This window comes from Felis catus, chromosome D4 (assembly GCF_018350175.1).
Source record: "Felis catus isolate Fca126 chromosome D4, F.catus_Fca126_mat1.0, whole genome shotgun sequence".
Lineage (NCBI taxonomy): Eukaryota > Metazoa > Chordata > Mammalia > Carnivora > Felidae > Felis > Felis catus.
The window spans coordinates 86,716,197-86,730,062 of record NC_058380.1 but is presented as its reverse complement, the minus strand read 5'-3'; the positions used below and the strand labels follow the sequence as shown (position 1 = coordinate 86,730,062).

General features: G+C 55.1%; 1 protein-coding gene across 21 annotated transcripts in view; it reads right to left on the bottom strand.

The window, feature by feature from the left end:
- The window catches only part of DNM1 (dynamin 1), a 44,345-nt gene that overhangs the window by 8,184 nt on the left and 22,295 nt on the right, over positions 1–13,866 (bottom strand). For 18 of the 21 annotated variants that reach the window (XM_023242776.2, XM_023242785.2, XM_045043348.1 and 15 more), the window contains exons 11-16: positions 10,384–10,470; positions 6,902–6,972; positions 6,639–6,690; positions 6,421–6,432; positions 3,937–4,050; positions 142–251 (exon numbers count right to left, since the gene is read on the bottom strand). In XM_023242776.2, coding sequence (XP_023098544.1) covers positions 142–251; positions 3,937–4,050; positions 6,421–6,432; positions 6,639–6,690; positions 6,902–6,972; positions 10,384–10,470 — 446 coding nt within the window. The remainder of the gene's footprint in view (positions 1–141; positions 252–3,936; positions 4,051–6,420; positions 6,433–6,638; positions 6,691–6,901; positions 6,973–10,383; positions 10,471–13,866) is intronic. The other 3 variants (XM_023242790.2, XM_023242782.2, XM_023242781.2) reach the window with 1 other exon arrangement.

The following is a 13,866-nucleotide window of genomic DNA, read 5'->3' as shown; positions in this document are numbered from 1 at the left end:
TGATATGAAGTCCAGCACCGAGTAGGGACTGGGTAAATATCTGTCAAATGAATGACGGACGCGCTGTGGGGCTCAGGGCAGGGTCCCTCCCCTCTCTGCCCAGTGAGGCTGGTTTGGGGCTTGCAGGGTCTGAGGACCCACCTCTGCTCAGTGTTAAAGAGGGCAAAGATGTGCTTGCTCGACATGAAACCTTTCTCCACATCCCGTAGCTTCAGGTTGTCCACGGAAAGCATGTATTTCTTCTCCTTCTCCTGCGGATAGAGATGGGAGCAACGGTGAGGGGGGGCCGCGCCTCACGTCCGAAGAGCACTCTGTGCTGGGGGCGGGGGGCTGGGGCTGCGGACCCCCAGAGTGGCCCCGGGCTTCTGGGCGCCAGGGCCCCCTGCACTGAACAGGTGCTGTCTGAAGAGAGCTGGAGCCCTGGGCCTGCTGAGCACCTCTGGTGCCCAATGACCTTCAAGCCGTTCCCAAGAGCGCAGGGTGGCCAGGCTGAGGGTGGGTCCCAGTCCCACCCCAAGCGAGCCCTGGATGCAGTCCAGGCCGGCCCCAGCCAGGGACCCCGCCCTCAAAGCCTCTCTCCCCGCCGGCCCGGCCAAAGGAGACCTGCTTCGGATAAGCTGCTGACTTCATTTCCTGACTGTGGAGACAGAGAGACAGAGAAGGGGGGGCCGCCGGCAGCCCCGGCGGCTTCAAAGGGCCGGCTCAGCCCACTCCCCCCAACCCACCCATGTGTTAGCAATCAGGCGCACGGCACAGACCCGGAGGTGGTACGCCTGTGTGTGCAACGTGTGTGTGGCCGTGTGCCTGTGCGAACGCACGCCGGCCCGAGCACGTACGCTGTCACCACCGTGTGTCAAGGCGGATGTGTGCACGCTTTTGTAGATGCGGGTGGCAACTGTAAATACCTGTGTCGTACGGAGCGTGCCCGCGGGCCACACTGTGGGCACACACATTTGCGTGCCTGTGGCCTGTTTAATAGGATTGGTTTGGCCGGAGCCCTCTGGGAGGAGTGATGTGTATCTGTGGATGCGCATGTGGGCGCCAGGCCGACGTGCACGCGCGTGTGTGTGCCTGCCATGGGCTGAGATCTGTCTGTAGGTTGCTACGTTCAAGGGAAGGCCCGGGGATCTGCGGACGAGATAGTCCAGGATGGGGCTCTGGGAGGAGGACAAGGGTTTCTGCTGCCGGCACCCCACTTGCCCACACCACGGGACCCATGCTGTGACCGGGGGTGGGGTGTGGGGGGCGGGCGGGGATGTCTATGTGGGTCTCAGGGACTCAGGGCTTGGGCACGAGCCTCGACCAGGACCACGGGTCAGGGGCTGGGTTTAGGAGGACCCTGCTCCCAGTCCTGCCCACCTCCTTCTGCCCCCCCCCCCCTCCACCCGCCTGGCCCATCCAGCCACATAAAGCCTTCTTTATGCCAGGCGGGTGGCCAGGAGCCCCAGAGGGCGGCTGGGGGAGGAGAGGAGGAAGTTGCACACGCGGCCAGGGAACATCTGGAAGCGTTCGAGGGAGGCCCCGCCACCACCCGCCCTGCCGCCCTGCCTGCGCTCTGGGGTTGGACTCTAGGTAGGAGCGGCCTCCTCCCCCCACCCCTCCCTTCCTGCTGGCCGGCCCCCTCCCCAGGCCCCTCCTTCCCAGCCACAGCTCCCGCTCACCCCTGCCACGTCAAAGGAGGCAGAAGGGGAGTCGGGAGCAGAGAGGGGACCACGGGCTGGCTGGGCTGGGGCTGGGGGGCCTTGGATCTCCAGGAGACGGGGCCGAAGCTCCCACCCGACCGACAGACACTGCTGCCTGGATGGATCAGAGGACACCTCCACTCCGTCTACCCAGTGTTTAGACTATCTGTTCAGGACTCCCAAATTGTACAGTAGTCTGCACATTGGTTAGGCTGGGCTGGGTTAGACCCTCGGCACCGCCGCTGGAGAGCTGGACCGACCCCCACACGCCATCCCAGAACTGGAGTCTGGAGACCGGGCAGGGGACTGGGGGGGGGGGGGGCGGGTTGGGAGGGATGCTGGGAGGAGGTGCAGAGGGAAGGGGGGGTACCCTGCTGTGAGACGGGATGTGGGTGCTGACGGGTGGCAGAGGAAGAAATGAGAAGCCGGGGGGTCAGCGAGGGCTGGGGGTTTGGGCAGCCGCCTGTCTGCCCAGAGGGCCACCCAAGTCCCAAAGGCCAGAGGGCTGGCGGCTGGGGTAGAGGGGGACAGATCACGCTCCTCACAGCCCAGACCACCTCCATGTCCCCCAGGTGTTCTAGTGCAAAACTCCGCTCACATCCAACACACACACACACACACACACACACACACACACACACACGAACTCAACGACTCGACACGCACACCCCCCACAACTCAGGCACATACATTCCCACACCCAAACTAAAATCACACATCTGTGACTCCTGCACATCTCACGCACACACACGCGCGCGCACACGCGCACCCTCACCATGGAACACCGGCCCTCTCCCATCCTTACGTCCCAAGTACATGCATATTGTTCCCCGTGCACACCCTCCCTCCTCAAGTCCATCTGCCACATACACGCACCTTCACTTATACACCGAGCACAGGCGCACACGCCCCAGAGTCAGACCTCAGGCACACACCGTCTGCCCCCAACCACACCTAGATGCTTACACCCCAAACGCTCTCCCACAACCCCCCCCAACATCCACCAGCCTCGCACACCCCGCCTCCCGGCATTCGCTGCCCACCCCCACCCCGCCCACACCAACTCAGCACGGCTCCCACAGGCGACCCCACTCGAATGTGCACACAAAGCTCAATGAGACCCCGTCACGGGAGGACAGGGCCCCTCTTGGATACATTTCCCTGCAGTGTAGCCCTCAGCCCCAGGTCACACGGTCCCCTGGCCCCGTATGAGTTGCCCAACATAAGGGCACCAGGAGTTCTGGGGCCAGCGGTCAGCACCCCCGGCCCACGAGGGGTCTAGGTAGCCTGCCTGAGCGACAGAGCAGGAAGCGACCCCCCCCCCCCACCTCCTCACGCCACCTCACACTCCCTCCCTTCCAGGGGCCCCATGCTCCGGGAGAGGCCAGCGTTGGGGTAATGAGGTCCAGATGGCTTGGCGCCCCAGCCAGTGACGACAGAGGGCCCGGCCCAAGATGGGGGGGGGGGGGCTTGCCCGGGATGACTTGGAGGGGGCGGGGATCAAGGAGGGGGCTCGGAGACCAAAATCACAGCCCCCACCCCAGCCCCACTCCCCCACCGAGAGCGCACTCTCCTCTAAAAGCTTCCTCAGGAAGAGGGTCCCCTCCCCCACTCTGTGGCCAGCTGGAGTTCATTACTACAAGCCCCCCCCCGCCCCCAGCCCTCCCTATTCTCTCTGGTCACCTCTGGAATCCAGATGTGGAAGCCAAATAGACTCATTCTTAAAGGAGACCAGCAGCAGGGGAGGGAGACGGCAGGGGCTCTGTCTGCCCCTGTGGGCAAGGAGGGGTTTTCCGTGGCTCCTCTACAGGGCCCCATCGCTCCTGGTCCTTCAGCCTCGAGGCATCTGGGGCACCTCCTTTGCACCGACAGGGTCTGGGGGACTGGGGTGCAGGGGTTAACAGGGCGTCTGGCAGCCGGACGTGTGTGTGTCATAGGCCTGTGGGGGCCACGGGGGAGGCGGCGCGCCCTTGGAGCAGGAAAACAGGAAGGCCACAGGGCTGGTGGGGTCAGGGGGGTGCCCAGCACCCCTGCCCACCCTCTCCAGGGCGCTGAGCCCCAGGCTCCCCGATCCTGATAAGCCATCTTCTCTGTCCAGCCTGGATGAGCTCCCGGGATTGCCTGGATCTTTGCAGCCCAACTCCATCCAAGGGTCTTTGATGGGATTAAAAAAAACCCGTTTGTTGGGTGGTTCGGTCTACTCCTAGCCCAGGGTGTCTGAGCCTCACCCCCTGACCAGTGGCTCTTTCCTTACCTCGTCATCCTTATACCAGGACAGATTCTCGGCCGTCAGCACAAACCAGTACTCCTTGGAGCCCCCCTTCATGATGCCAATGTTGTTGATGGTCAGCCAGCCCTTCCGGATGACCTGGAGGGTGAGAGGGCAGGAGGTCAGTGGGCAGAGGCCCGGATTCCCTGCGGAGGATGGGGTAGGCAAAGAGAGGTGCTCAAAAGCCTGCCCCTCGTCTAGCTCTTGGAGGCCTGGCCAGTCAGAGCAGGCCAGACCTGCTCTGGTTTGAACCACAAGTGAACAGACTGGAAGAGGCAGGAAGGCAGAGGTCGGGTCGGGATAAAGAGCCTTTTGATAGTTAGAGCCACCTGAGTAGGGGACTGGTAGCCTTCATAGGGGATGAGCTCCCCACTGCTCAAAGCGTGGAGTCGAGTTGAGGTGGCCAACTGGGCCACACGATTCTGAAGGTCTTTTCAGCTTGAGATGCACCTTATTGTAAGACTTGTTTCTGACCTCAGGGACTTTGCACATGCTGCTGCCGCCTCTGCCTAGAACGCACTTCCCCTCCTGTTTGTCTGTCAAATTCCTATGCGCCCCCCCCCCCCCCCGCCCCAGGCATCAGCTCAGGAGTCACATTCTCAGGTGGGTCCTCCCTGGCCCCCAGTAGGAGTCAGGACCCCCACTATAGTCTTATTGTCTTTTATCACTCCCTTCTGTGACAATGGCTGATATTCAAAATTGTCTGTGTGTGTGTGTGTGTGTGTGTGTGTGTGAGAGAGAGAGAGAGAGAGAGAGAGAGATCATCTCTTGATGCCTGTCTTGTTAAATTGTGAGCTCTCTAAAAGCTCACTGGTATATTCCAGCACCTTGCAGTGTGCTTGGCAGGCAGAAAGTGATCAATAAACATCTGTGACATGAACACATGAATGCAACAGAAGTAGGGTTCTCCGGGTCTCTGGCCCCAGGCTCTGGACAGGAGTGGGGTGTTGGGGAGTGGGAGCAAGGGGAAAGGCTGAGCACAAACTGAACAGGCCCCTTTGTCCCTGGGGAGCCCAGAGTAACAGGCACAGGTCTCTTTTCATTGTAGGAAGCTGCTGTCCCCAAGACCATCCTGAGCCATCACCGCAGACCAGGGCCTGCAGATTCTACTTCAAGGTCAAGGCCACTAAGTAGACCCTAGCGGTGGGCCATCCTGAGCGTGAGGGAGCTTCTTCTGCTCCATCCCCTGGCCCTGACCTCCCTGGCTTCTCTGAGCATCCAGAGAAGACAAGAGGAGCCTGGGACTCGCAGGAAAGCCCTCTGGGGTCAGGCCCACTTCTGAGGACCCCAAAACCCTCCTGGAGCCTTCCTTGACCCTCTCTGGCTTCCCCAAGAACCTTGCAGAGAACCCAAGTCATGCAGTGGACCAGTAGCGGTGTAGCTGTCTTAGCCTTTAACAGAAACAAGAGAGCCAGGTGCCCCATGATCCTTCTCCCACCCTGTCCTGGTTCGGTGAGGATCCCCCCAGTGTCTTGTCACTCTCTTCAGAATTGAGTCCAAATGCCACACCCCGGCACTCCATACCCCAGGATCTGACCAGCAGACCTTGTCATGCTACTTCCTGCTGACTTGCAGCCTTCGTCCTCCCTCGGCCACCACCAGCTCTGCCAAACCTCCTTCCAGAGCCCCTGCACCAGAGACCTCCTGCTCTTCCAGCTCCCACCCTGCTTGGGTCCTGACTGCAGGCTCAGGCCTCCAAGGGACAGGACCAAGGTCTGACTCCTGTCCAGGGACCAGCACAGCGTAGACGCCACCGAGCGTTTGCTGAACCGAACTGCCCTGGGATATTACATTCATCAGTGCCTTCATTCTAGTGAGCACCTACTGTGTGCCAGGCCCTGGGCTGAGGGCTGAGAATGTGCTGATGGACAAGAGAGACCCGGCCCTTTCCCTCATGGGGTTTGAGAAGGAACCAGATATGAAGCCAATAATCACACAAACACCTAGATTATTGTAAAGAAACTATGGCCTCTGGAAAATTCCAGATTATGGCTTGTGTGTACAGGTGAGGATGAGAAGTGGTGTTTCAGCAGAGATCTGAAGGGCAGAAGAAGGCAAAGAGGGACATGTTTCTTGATATTTCACTCATCTCTTAACTCTCTGGTAGAGATGGCTACCTTAAAAATAGATTTCTCTCTCATCCATCCATCCATCCATCCATCCAACAGATATTTAAGGAGCACCTAATGATTGCCAGGCCCCCACCAGCCATTTTCACTCACCCAGCCCACATGATCTACCTCTGACTGAAGTAGATACTTAGCTCATGCACGCTGATGGGTAGGCTGATGGGCTCTGTGTATGGCTAAGCCTTGCCTCTGGACTGAGATCGTGTGTGGACACCCATGTGCTGGTGTGTGCAAGCAGCTCAGGCCAGGGTGCCCTTTCCCCCCCCGTGTGTCCCCACTACAAATGGGCCCCCTCCTCCCCCTCACTACATAAGCCAAGAGCCCCAGTCCTGGTACTCACCAGAATCTCATCCTGCAAAGAGGTAACCATAGCAACCACGAGAAGCATCGGGAGAGAGGAGAGAGGGTTACTGAGGCAGAGTGGGAGGCTTGTGGCTGGCAGCTGACAGGCTCCCTGGCCCCTGTGAGACCCTTCCCCTCGGGGGGAGGGGACTCTCAGAGCTTGGCGTCCGTCCGGCACCCTCCATCCTTCCGGCTGGGGCACTGGGGTTCACTCACCTGGTTCCCTGAAGCCTTCTTCTTGTTCATCTGGTTGCTCCTCTGCTGAGCACTAATAGGGAGCGAAGGAAGAGTCTCAGAACTTCTCTCAAGAGGCCTTGCTTCAATGCCACTACCCAGTGGGCACCACGCTCAGAGGGTCAGCCCAGCAGGCCTGTGTCCTATACATGCATGCATGCATGCGCGCGCGCACACACACACACACACGCACACACACACACACTCACGGGAGCTGTCACCTTCTCTGCCTAGGGAGCACTCACTTGGCAAAGCCTATGAAGTCCTCATGATTGGTATTCATGTAAGCCAACTCAATATCGATGAGAAGCATGACCTTTGAGGATACACACGTCAGCAGGCAAGGGGAAAAAGTACGGCAAAGTTTTAAAATTCATGAAAAGCTGGAAGAAATATACTTATGGCACCTACAGAATCCATAATAAATCAATCAACACATCAGTAATAGTATCCATAATAAATAAAAGAGTTCCTACAAGTCAATAAGTGAAAGGCAGACAAGAAACACAAATCAAAAATAGTCAGAGAACATGATTGCGTAATTCATAGAAGAAACGCATATAATCAATAAGGATGTGTAAAAAAAAAAAGCTCACCCTCATTAATAAAGAAATGTAAATGAAAACAATGAGACCCTTTCACAATCTATCAAATGAATAATAAATATTGATAGTGACCAGTGTGGGCACACTGTGGGGAGACAGATTCTCATACACTGTTGGTGGGAATGTAAATTAGCATCACCTTCTTGGAGGGTAATTTGGAAATATTTAACAATGTTAACATGCACATATTCATTTCTAGAAATCTATTTATCTATCTATCTAGCTGGCATCTATCTGGTAGATAAGCTCATCAAGTGAGCAAAGCTATGTATCCCAGGGTGTTCAGTGTGGTGTGGTTGGTAATAGTGAAAAATTGGAAACAAGCCAACGTCCATAAGAAAGTGAAATAAATTATGGTCGCTTCTAAGCAATAAAGCACTCTACAGCTGTTCAAAAGAACGAGGACAGGAGTGCCTGGGTGGTGCAATCGGTTAAGCATCTGACTCTTGATCTCGGCTCTGGTCACGATCTCGCAGTTCGTGAGTTCGAGTCCCACTTCGGGCTCTGCGCTGATGGTGCAAAGCCTACTTGGGATTCTGTCTCTCCTTCTCTCTGCCCCTCCCCTGCTTGTGCTCTCTCTCTCTCAAAATAAATAAATAAACTTCTAAAAACTTAAAAAAAAAAGAATGAGGACAATTTCTAAGTTCTGGCATGGGAAGATCCCCTTTGCAAATAATGAGGACTAATGGGATTCAGAACTGAGTCACGACCAGAGTGACTTTTTTTTTAAGTGGAAAGTGGAAAAAATAAAATTTGTTTAAATGTTTATTTATTTTTGAGAGAGGGAGAGACAGCAAGAGCGGGGGAGAGGCACAGAGGGAGGGAGACAGAGGATCCGAAGTGGGCCCTTCGCTGTCAGCACAGAGCCTGACGCGGGGCTCGAACCCACAAACCGTGAGACCGTGACCTGAGCCGGAGTCGGCCGCTCAACCGCCTGAGCCACCCAGGCGCCCCCAGAGTGACATTCCTGAGGCACACTGCCGGGTTTTGACCCAAGCCCCACTGCTCCCTGTAATAAGCCTGTGCTCACTGAGCCTCAAGTTCCACAGATGAAGTGTTTCTGCCTCACAGGAGTGGTGAAGACACATGAAATGAGGCAGATCACATGTCTGACATGTAACGGGGGCTCCACAGATGTTAGCTACCACAATTATCGTTAGAGAAAAAAGGCAAGACACACAGCAGGGCTGTGGTTACGGAAGATTAAGATGGAATCTGGAATCTGGATGCGCCTAGAAAAAAAAAAAAATGCCTGGGTCTGGAAGGGAACACATCGAACTGTGCATGATGGTTATTTTGTGGGAGGAGTTGGGGGCAGGGAAGAGTCAATGAAGGAACACTTACTTGTAATTTAATTGCTTTTATACTGACTGAATATTTTATTAAGTATTTATCACTCTTGAAATGAAAGAGATCTGCAAGGATTCAAAAACACCACATCCAAACAAAGACGTGGACAGCACCATCATGGAGAAGGGCTGGGAATTGGGAGCCAGAGGTAGGTATAGACAGAAGGATGACTGAGAGATGGACAAGCAAGGAGGGCTCGCCTGTGAGCTTCGTGAGGGCCGTGAGGGAGCCTGCTCATCTCTGCTCCTCCGGCTCAGAGGCAACATTCAGGGACCATGTTTGTGATTGAATGAATCGATGAATGAATGAATGAACAGGGACCATGTTCGTGACTGAATGAATCAGTGAATGAATGAATGAATGAATGAATGAATGAATACTTGATAAATGACTACGTAAATGGAAGAGGGGGTGGCTATGACAGGTATATGGTGACCCGGAGAAGTAGAAAATAGAGAGAGAGGCCCCAAGAGAGACGACGAGAGGACAGACTGTCAGAAGGTTGAGAAGGAGATAGTGGAAATGCAAGATGGCACAGCTCCAGTAAATAGTATGGAAATAGGATGGAAATACTATGGAAATAAATAGTATGGAAAACAGTATGGCGGCTCCTCAAAAAGTTAAATACAGAATTACCAAATGATTCGGCAATCCCACTTCCGGGTGTATACCCCAGAGAGCTGGAAGCGGGGTCTCAAAGAGACATTCGCACACTAATGTTTATAGAAGCATTATTCATAAGAGCCAAATGGTGGAAACAGCCCAAATGGATAAACACTATGCGGCATATACCTTAAAAGGCTTTAAAAGGACGGAAATTCTGACACCCGCTACAACAGGGATGACCCCTGAAGAAATTGTGCTAAGTAAAATAATCCCGACACAAAAGGACAATTGTTGGGGTGCCGGGGCGGCTCGGTCAGTTGAGCGTCTGACTCTTGGTTTCGGCTCAGGTCATAATCTCACGGTTTGTGAGATCGAGCCCCACATCAGACTCTGCGCTGGCAGCTCAGAGCCTGCTTGGAGTTCTCTCTCTCTCCCTCTCTTTCTGCCCTTCCCTGTTCACACGCCCTCTCTCTTATCTCCCTCTTGTTCTCAAAAATAAATAAACTTAAAAAAAAAAAAGAAACAGAAAAAAACAAACAAACAGGACAGTTGTAAGCTTCCACCTAGAGCGGTCAAATTCATAGACACACAAACTAGAAAGATGGTTGCCAGGGGCTGGCGAGTCCCTGTTTAATGAGGTTCAGTTTGGGCAGATGAAAAAGTTCTGGAGACAGATGGTGCTAATGGCTGCGTGACACTGTGAATGTGCTTAAGGCCAGTGAACTGCATGCTTAAAAATGGTTAAAATAGTAAATTTCATGTTATATATATTTTACCACAATAAAAAAGAGAAGCAGAGGGGAGCCTGGTGGCTCAGTGGGTTAAGCACCCGACTTCGGCTCACGTCATGATGTCATGGCTCGTGAGTGTGTGAGTTCGAGCCCCGCGTCCGGCTCTGTGCTGACAGCTCAGAGCCTGGAGCCTGCTTCCGATAACGTGTGCCCCTCTCTCGTTCTGCCCCTCCCCGTCTCACGCTCTGTCTCTTTGTCTCTGTCTCTCTCAAGATTAAATAAACATTAAAAAAATTTTTTTTTTAAAAAAAGAGAGAGAAGCAGAGAGTAGAGGCGAGAAAGTGTAAGGGAGATGGAGACAGAAGAGACAAAATGGGAAGGAGGAGGAGAGCCCGGGGTGGGGAGGGGGAGAGGAGGGGGGCAGGAGGGACTCACCTGCTCCTTGGTGCGACCCTCGCGCTCCCGGATGTGGGTGGTCACGATGCGCTCCATCTCCTCCCGCAGGCGGGGGTACTGCTGGAGCTGGGGAAGGGCGGGAGGGGAGAGAGCCACGTACACAGGGGGCACCGGCGGGGGGCACCCCCACCCCACCAGAATCCAGGGATCCAGGGGCGTGGGGTGGGAGGCACACACAGAATGCCCGAGATGAGGGGAAGAGAGGCCTGGGGTCCCAGGAAGCTGAAGGCACCAAGCCACGGCCACCCTTTCCCCCAAGTGTGGGATCCAAATGGCAATTCAAAGGTCTTTCTGGTTCCAGGCCCTCTTCACTGGCCTACTTGGGCAACTTCCGGGGGAGGGCAGTTCCCAAGGGCGGAAATGCCGCGGGGCTCAGCCTCCTCGGCCGCCTTGGTGGCAGCCATCTTGGAAGCAGACTGTTCGATTGAGGGCTTTGTTTGGGGGACCGTTTGCTCCCAAAGCTTTCGCTGACTCTTGGGGCCACTCCTTGTCCTCCCAGAAGCTTGGAGGAATCAGGTGGAATCAGGAGTCGGGTGGAATCAGGCAGAGAACAGCCTCGAGATTCCTATCCAGGAAGAGTCTGGGGAGGGCAGGGCCCAAGGTGCCAGCTGGCCTCCTGAGTCAGGCTGGGGACAGGCAGTGGCCCTGTCAGAGCTGAGGGAGGGGCCAGGGGAAGCAAGCAGGCACATACTGGACATGCAGGAGCCCCAGGCAGGACATGCGAGGGCACAGGATGGGCGGCATGCGGAGTGGGGTGCCAGCAGCATGAGCAGTACCCCGCGGGGGCCTGACTGGGCCCCGGGCCCTCTTGGTAGGATCCACCCAGTTTTGCCTCCCTTTGCATGCCCCGGCCTGGCACCATCATCCCCAGCGGTGTCCGACCAGCTCTGAGCCGGCCAGGCGACCGGTCTCTACCCCACTGCTTTGGGGTAGGAGCTCAGCAGCACCCATTTCCCTCCAGTTTTTATCAACTGAGGACGAAGGGGAAGTTGGCTCCAAACCTTTCTCTCTCTGCCTGTGAACTCTGCCCTCAGCTCAGCCCGGCTCTGGACAAAGCCCAGGCTGCTTCATTCTCCTTCAAGACTGTTGGCTGCCACCTCCTCCAGAAAGCCTGCCCTGACCACCCCAAGAGCTGGGTTAGGGGCCTCTCTGTGGCCCCCCCACCCCATCAACAGGGTTGTGGCTGCCCTGAGGGCAGGGGCAGGGCCAGGCACGAGGCTGGGGCTCAAAGAGGGCATGTTGAAGGAAAGAGAATGAATGAAGGATGGATGTCTTTGCCCTCCTTGCCAGGGTGAGTGGACGCCAGTTCCTCTGGCTCATGGTCAAGCTCCTCCTCGGGGAGGGGGCCTCGCTGAGCTGATGATGGGGAACCCACCCACAGGAACCTCGAGTCCCACTGGCCTGCCCTCCCCACTTGGTGGTCACGTGGGACCCAGGTAGGGCCAACCTCAAACCAGTCCTGTCCCTCTTCCCATGCCTGGGTCAGGCCCCTCAGGTGGATCCTCCTATGTGGGAAGAGACCTGGAGGTTAGCGTGCCTGGGTTGCAGGTAGTGATTCTGAGGGCAAGATGGAGGCTGAGAAGATGGGGCGGGGGGGGGGGGCACGGGGAGAGGCAAGAGGATGGGGAAGAAAGTGGCACCCTGGATGCCCAGGAGAGGTAGACATGAGAGATGGGACATTCCCCCCTCCACCCTCGGCCATCCCATGCCTATGCCAAGGTGCGGCTGACGTGGCCAAGCACAGGGGACCCGGGGGAGAGGTGGCCTGAGACCTGGGGCTTCAAAACAAACGCTGGCTGGACGGGCCTGGTGGGTCCGCTGCCCCACGAGGCCCAAGGAGGGGCTCCTAGTCCTCCTCGAAGTCTCCGACTTGGGGCAGAGATTCAGGACTGAGTCACCACCAGCAGAAGGCTTCCTCTGAGGTGGTCCCAAGCGCTCCCTCCCAGGGTGGGGCTGTGACAGGGGTGTGGGGGGGAGGGCCGAGGGAGCAGTTTGCCAAAGACCATGACCAGTTCTCCCACCAACCGCCTGGACGTTACATTTGTCAACTTTTCCACGTGTCACACAGGACAGGGCAGCCTCAGCCTCTTTGAGAAGTTCTGTTCCCTTTGAGCATCTTTTTCCATTCTGGCTGCCTCTGAGCATTTCCAGGACTTTTAGCCAGTTTTTAAAATGGAACATTTCTCTCTCAGTCCTTGGCTGAGGGAGCAGGGCGGTCAGTTTGGAGCCCACGAGTTCGTGGCCAAGGACACAGGCCCTGGAGCCACATGACTCTTGTTTCAAAGCCAGCCCCTGCCCTGCCGACTGTCCTTAAAAAAGTGACTGCCACCTCTCCGAGCCTTGGCTTCTCCACACGTAAAATGGGGTAGTAACAGCACCTTCCCCTTTGGCGTTGCTGAGAGGATTGAGCAGTACGTCCCACGTGTGACATTAAACTTTAGATTTTATCCAGAGAGGAAAGTTGCAGTCCCAGCAGGTCTGGGAATAGTTAAGAGCTGACTATTTAGAAGCCTCTGTCAGGGGGGGCCTTGCTAAACTTCTAGAAGACTTGGGGAGGAAAAAATTAGACGAAGATGGGTGTATTTTGCCATGTAAAGAAAAGAGATCATTACTACTCATTAAATAAATCAAAAGGCAAAATTATTTTTTAGAAACAATTTATGGGGCGCCTGGGTGGTTCAGTCGATTGAGCATCCAACTCTTGGTTTCAGCTCAGGTCATGATCTTACGGTTCGTGGGATCCAGCCCGGTGTAGGGCTCTGTGCTGACAGTGTGGAGCCTGCTTGGGATTCTCTCTCTCCCTCTCTCTCTCTCTGTCCCTCCCCCACTCGCTCTTTCTCTCTCAAAATAAATAAACTTTAGAAATAAATAATTTATAAGGTTTCCCCTTTAAAGTTTTTGTCGATCCATATTCCTCCTGACAAAAATCTACAGACTCACTGTAAGACTAAATTTTTCAGAGGGGAAATGGGAAAGTTCCCATTTTTCCTTGCCTGCTCTTAAAGTAACAGTTAGCAATTTGGTGACTGTGCCTTTGGGATTTTGTTATTTATCTATATTATTTCCTCCCCCCAAATATTTACACACTGTCTTCTGAAACCTGCTTTTTCCCCCCACAGTACACTGTAGAGGGACATGTGAATGGAAATAAATATGCCTGCCCTTCTAACATATAGTCTGCTGTTGACTGGGTGATACTTTACATAATCGATCGCCTCTTGGTGGACATCTGGGTTGTTTCCAAAATTTTACCATATACGATAATTACTGCTTTCTTTTGGAATGCAATTCAGCAGAGTGTTTCACAGTTTTTATTTAAAAAAATTTTTTTTAATGCTTATTATTTTTGAGAGAGAGAGACAGAGACAGAGAGCAAGCAGGGGAGGGGCAGAGAGAGAGGGAGACACAGGATCGGAAGCAGGCTCCAGGCTCTGAGCTGCCAGCACAGAGCCTGATGCGGGG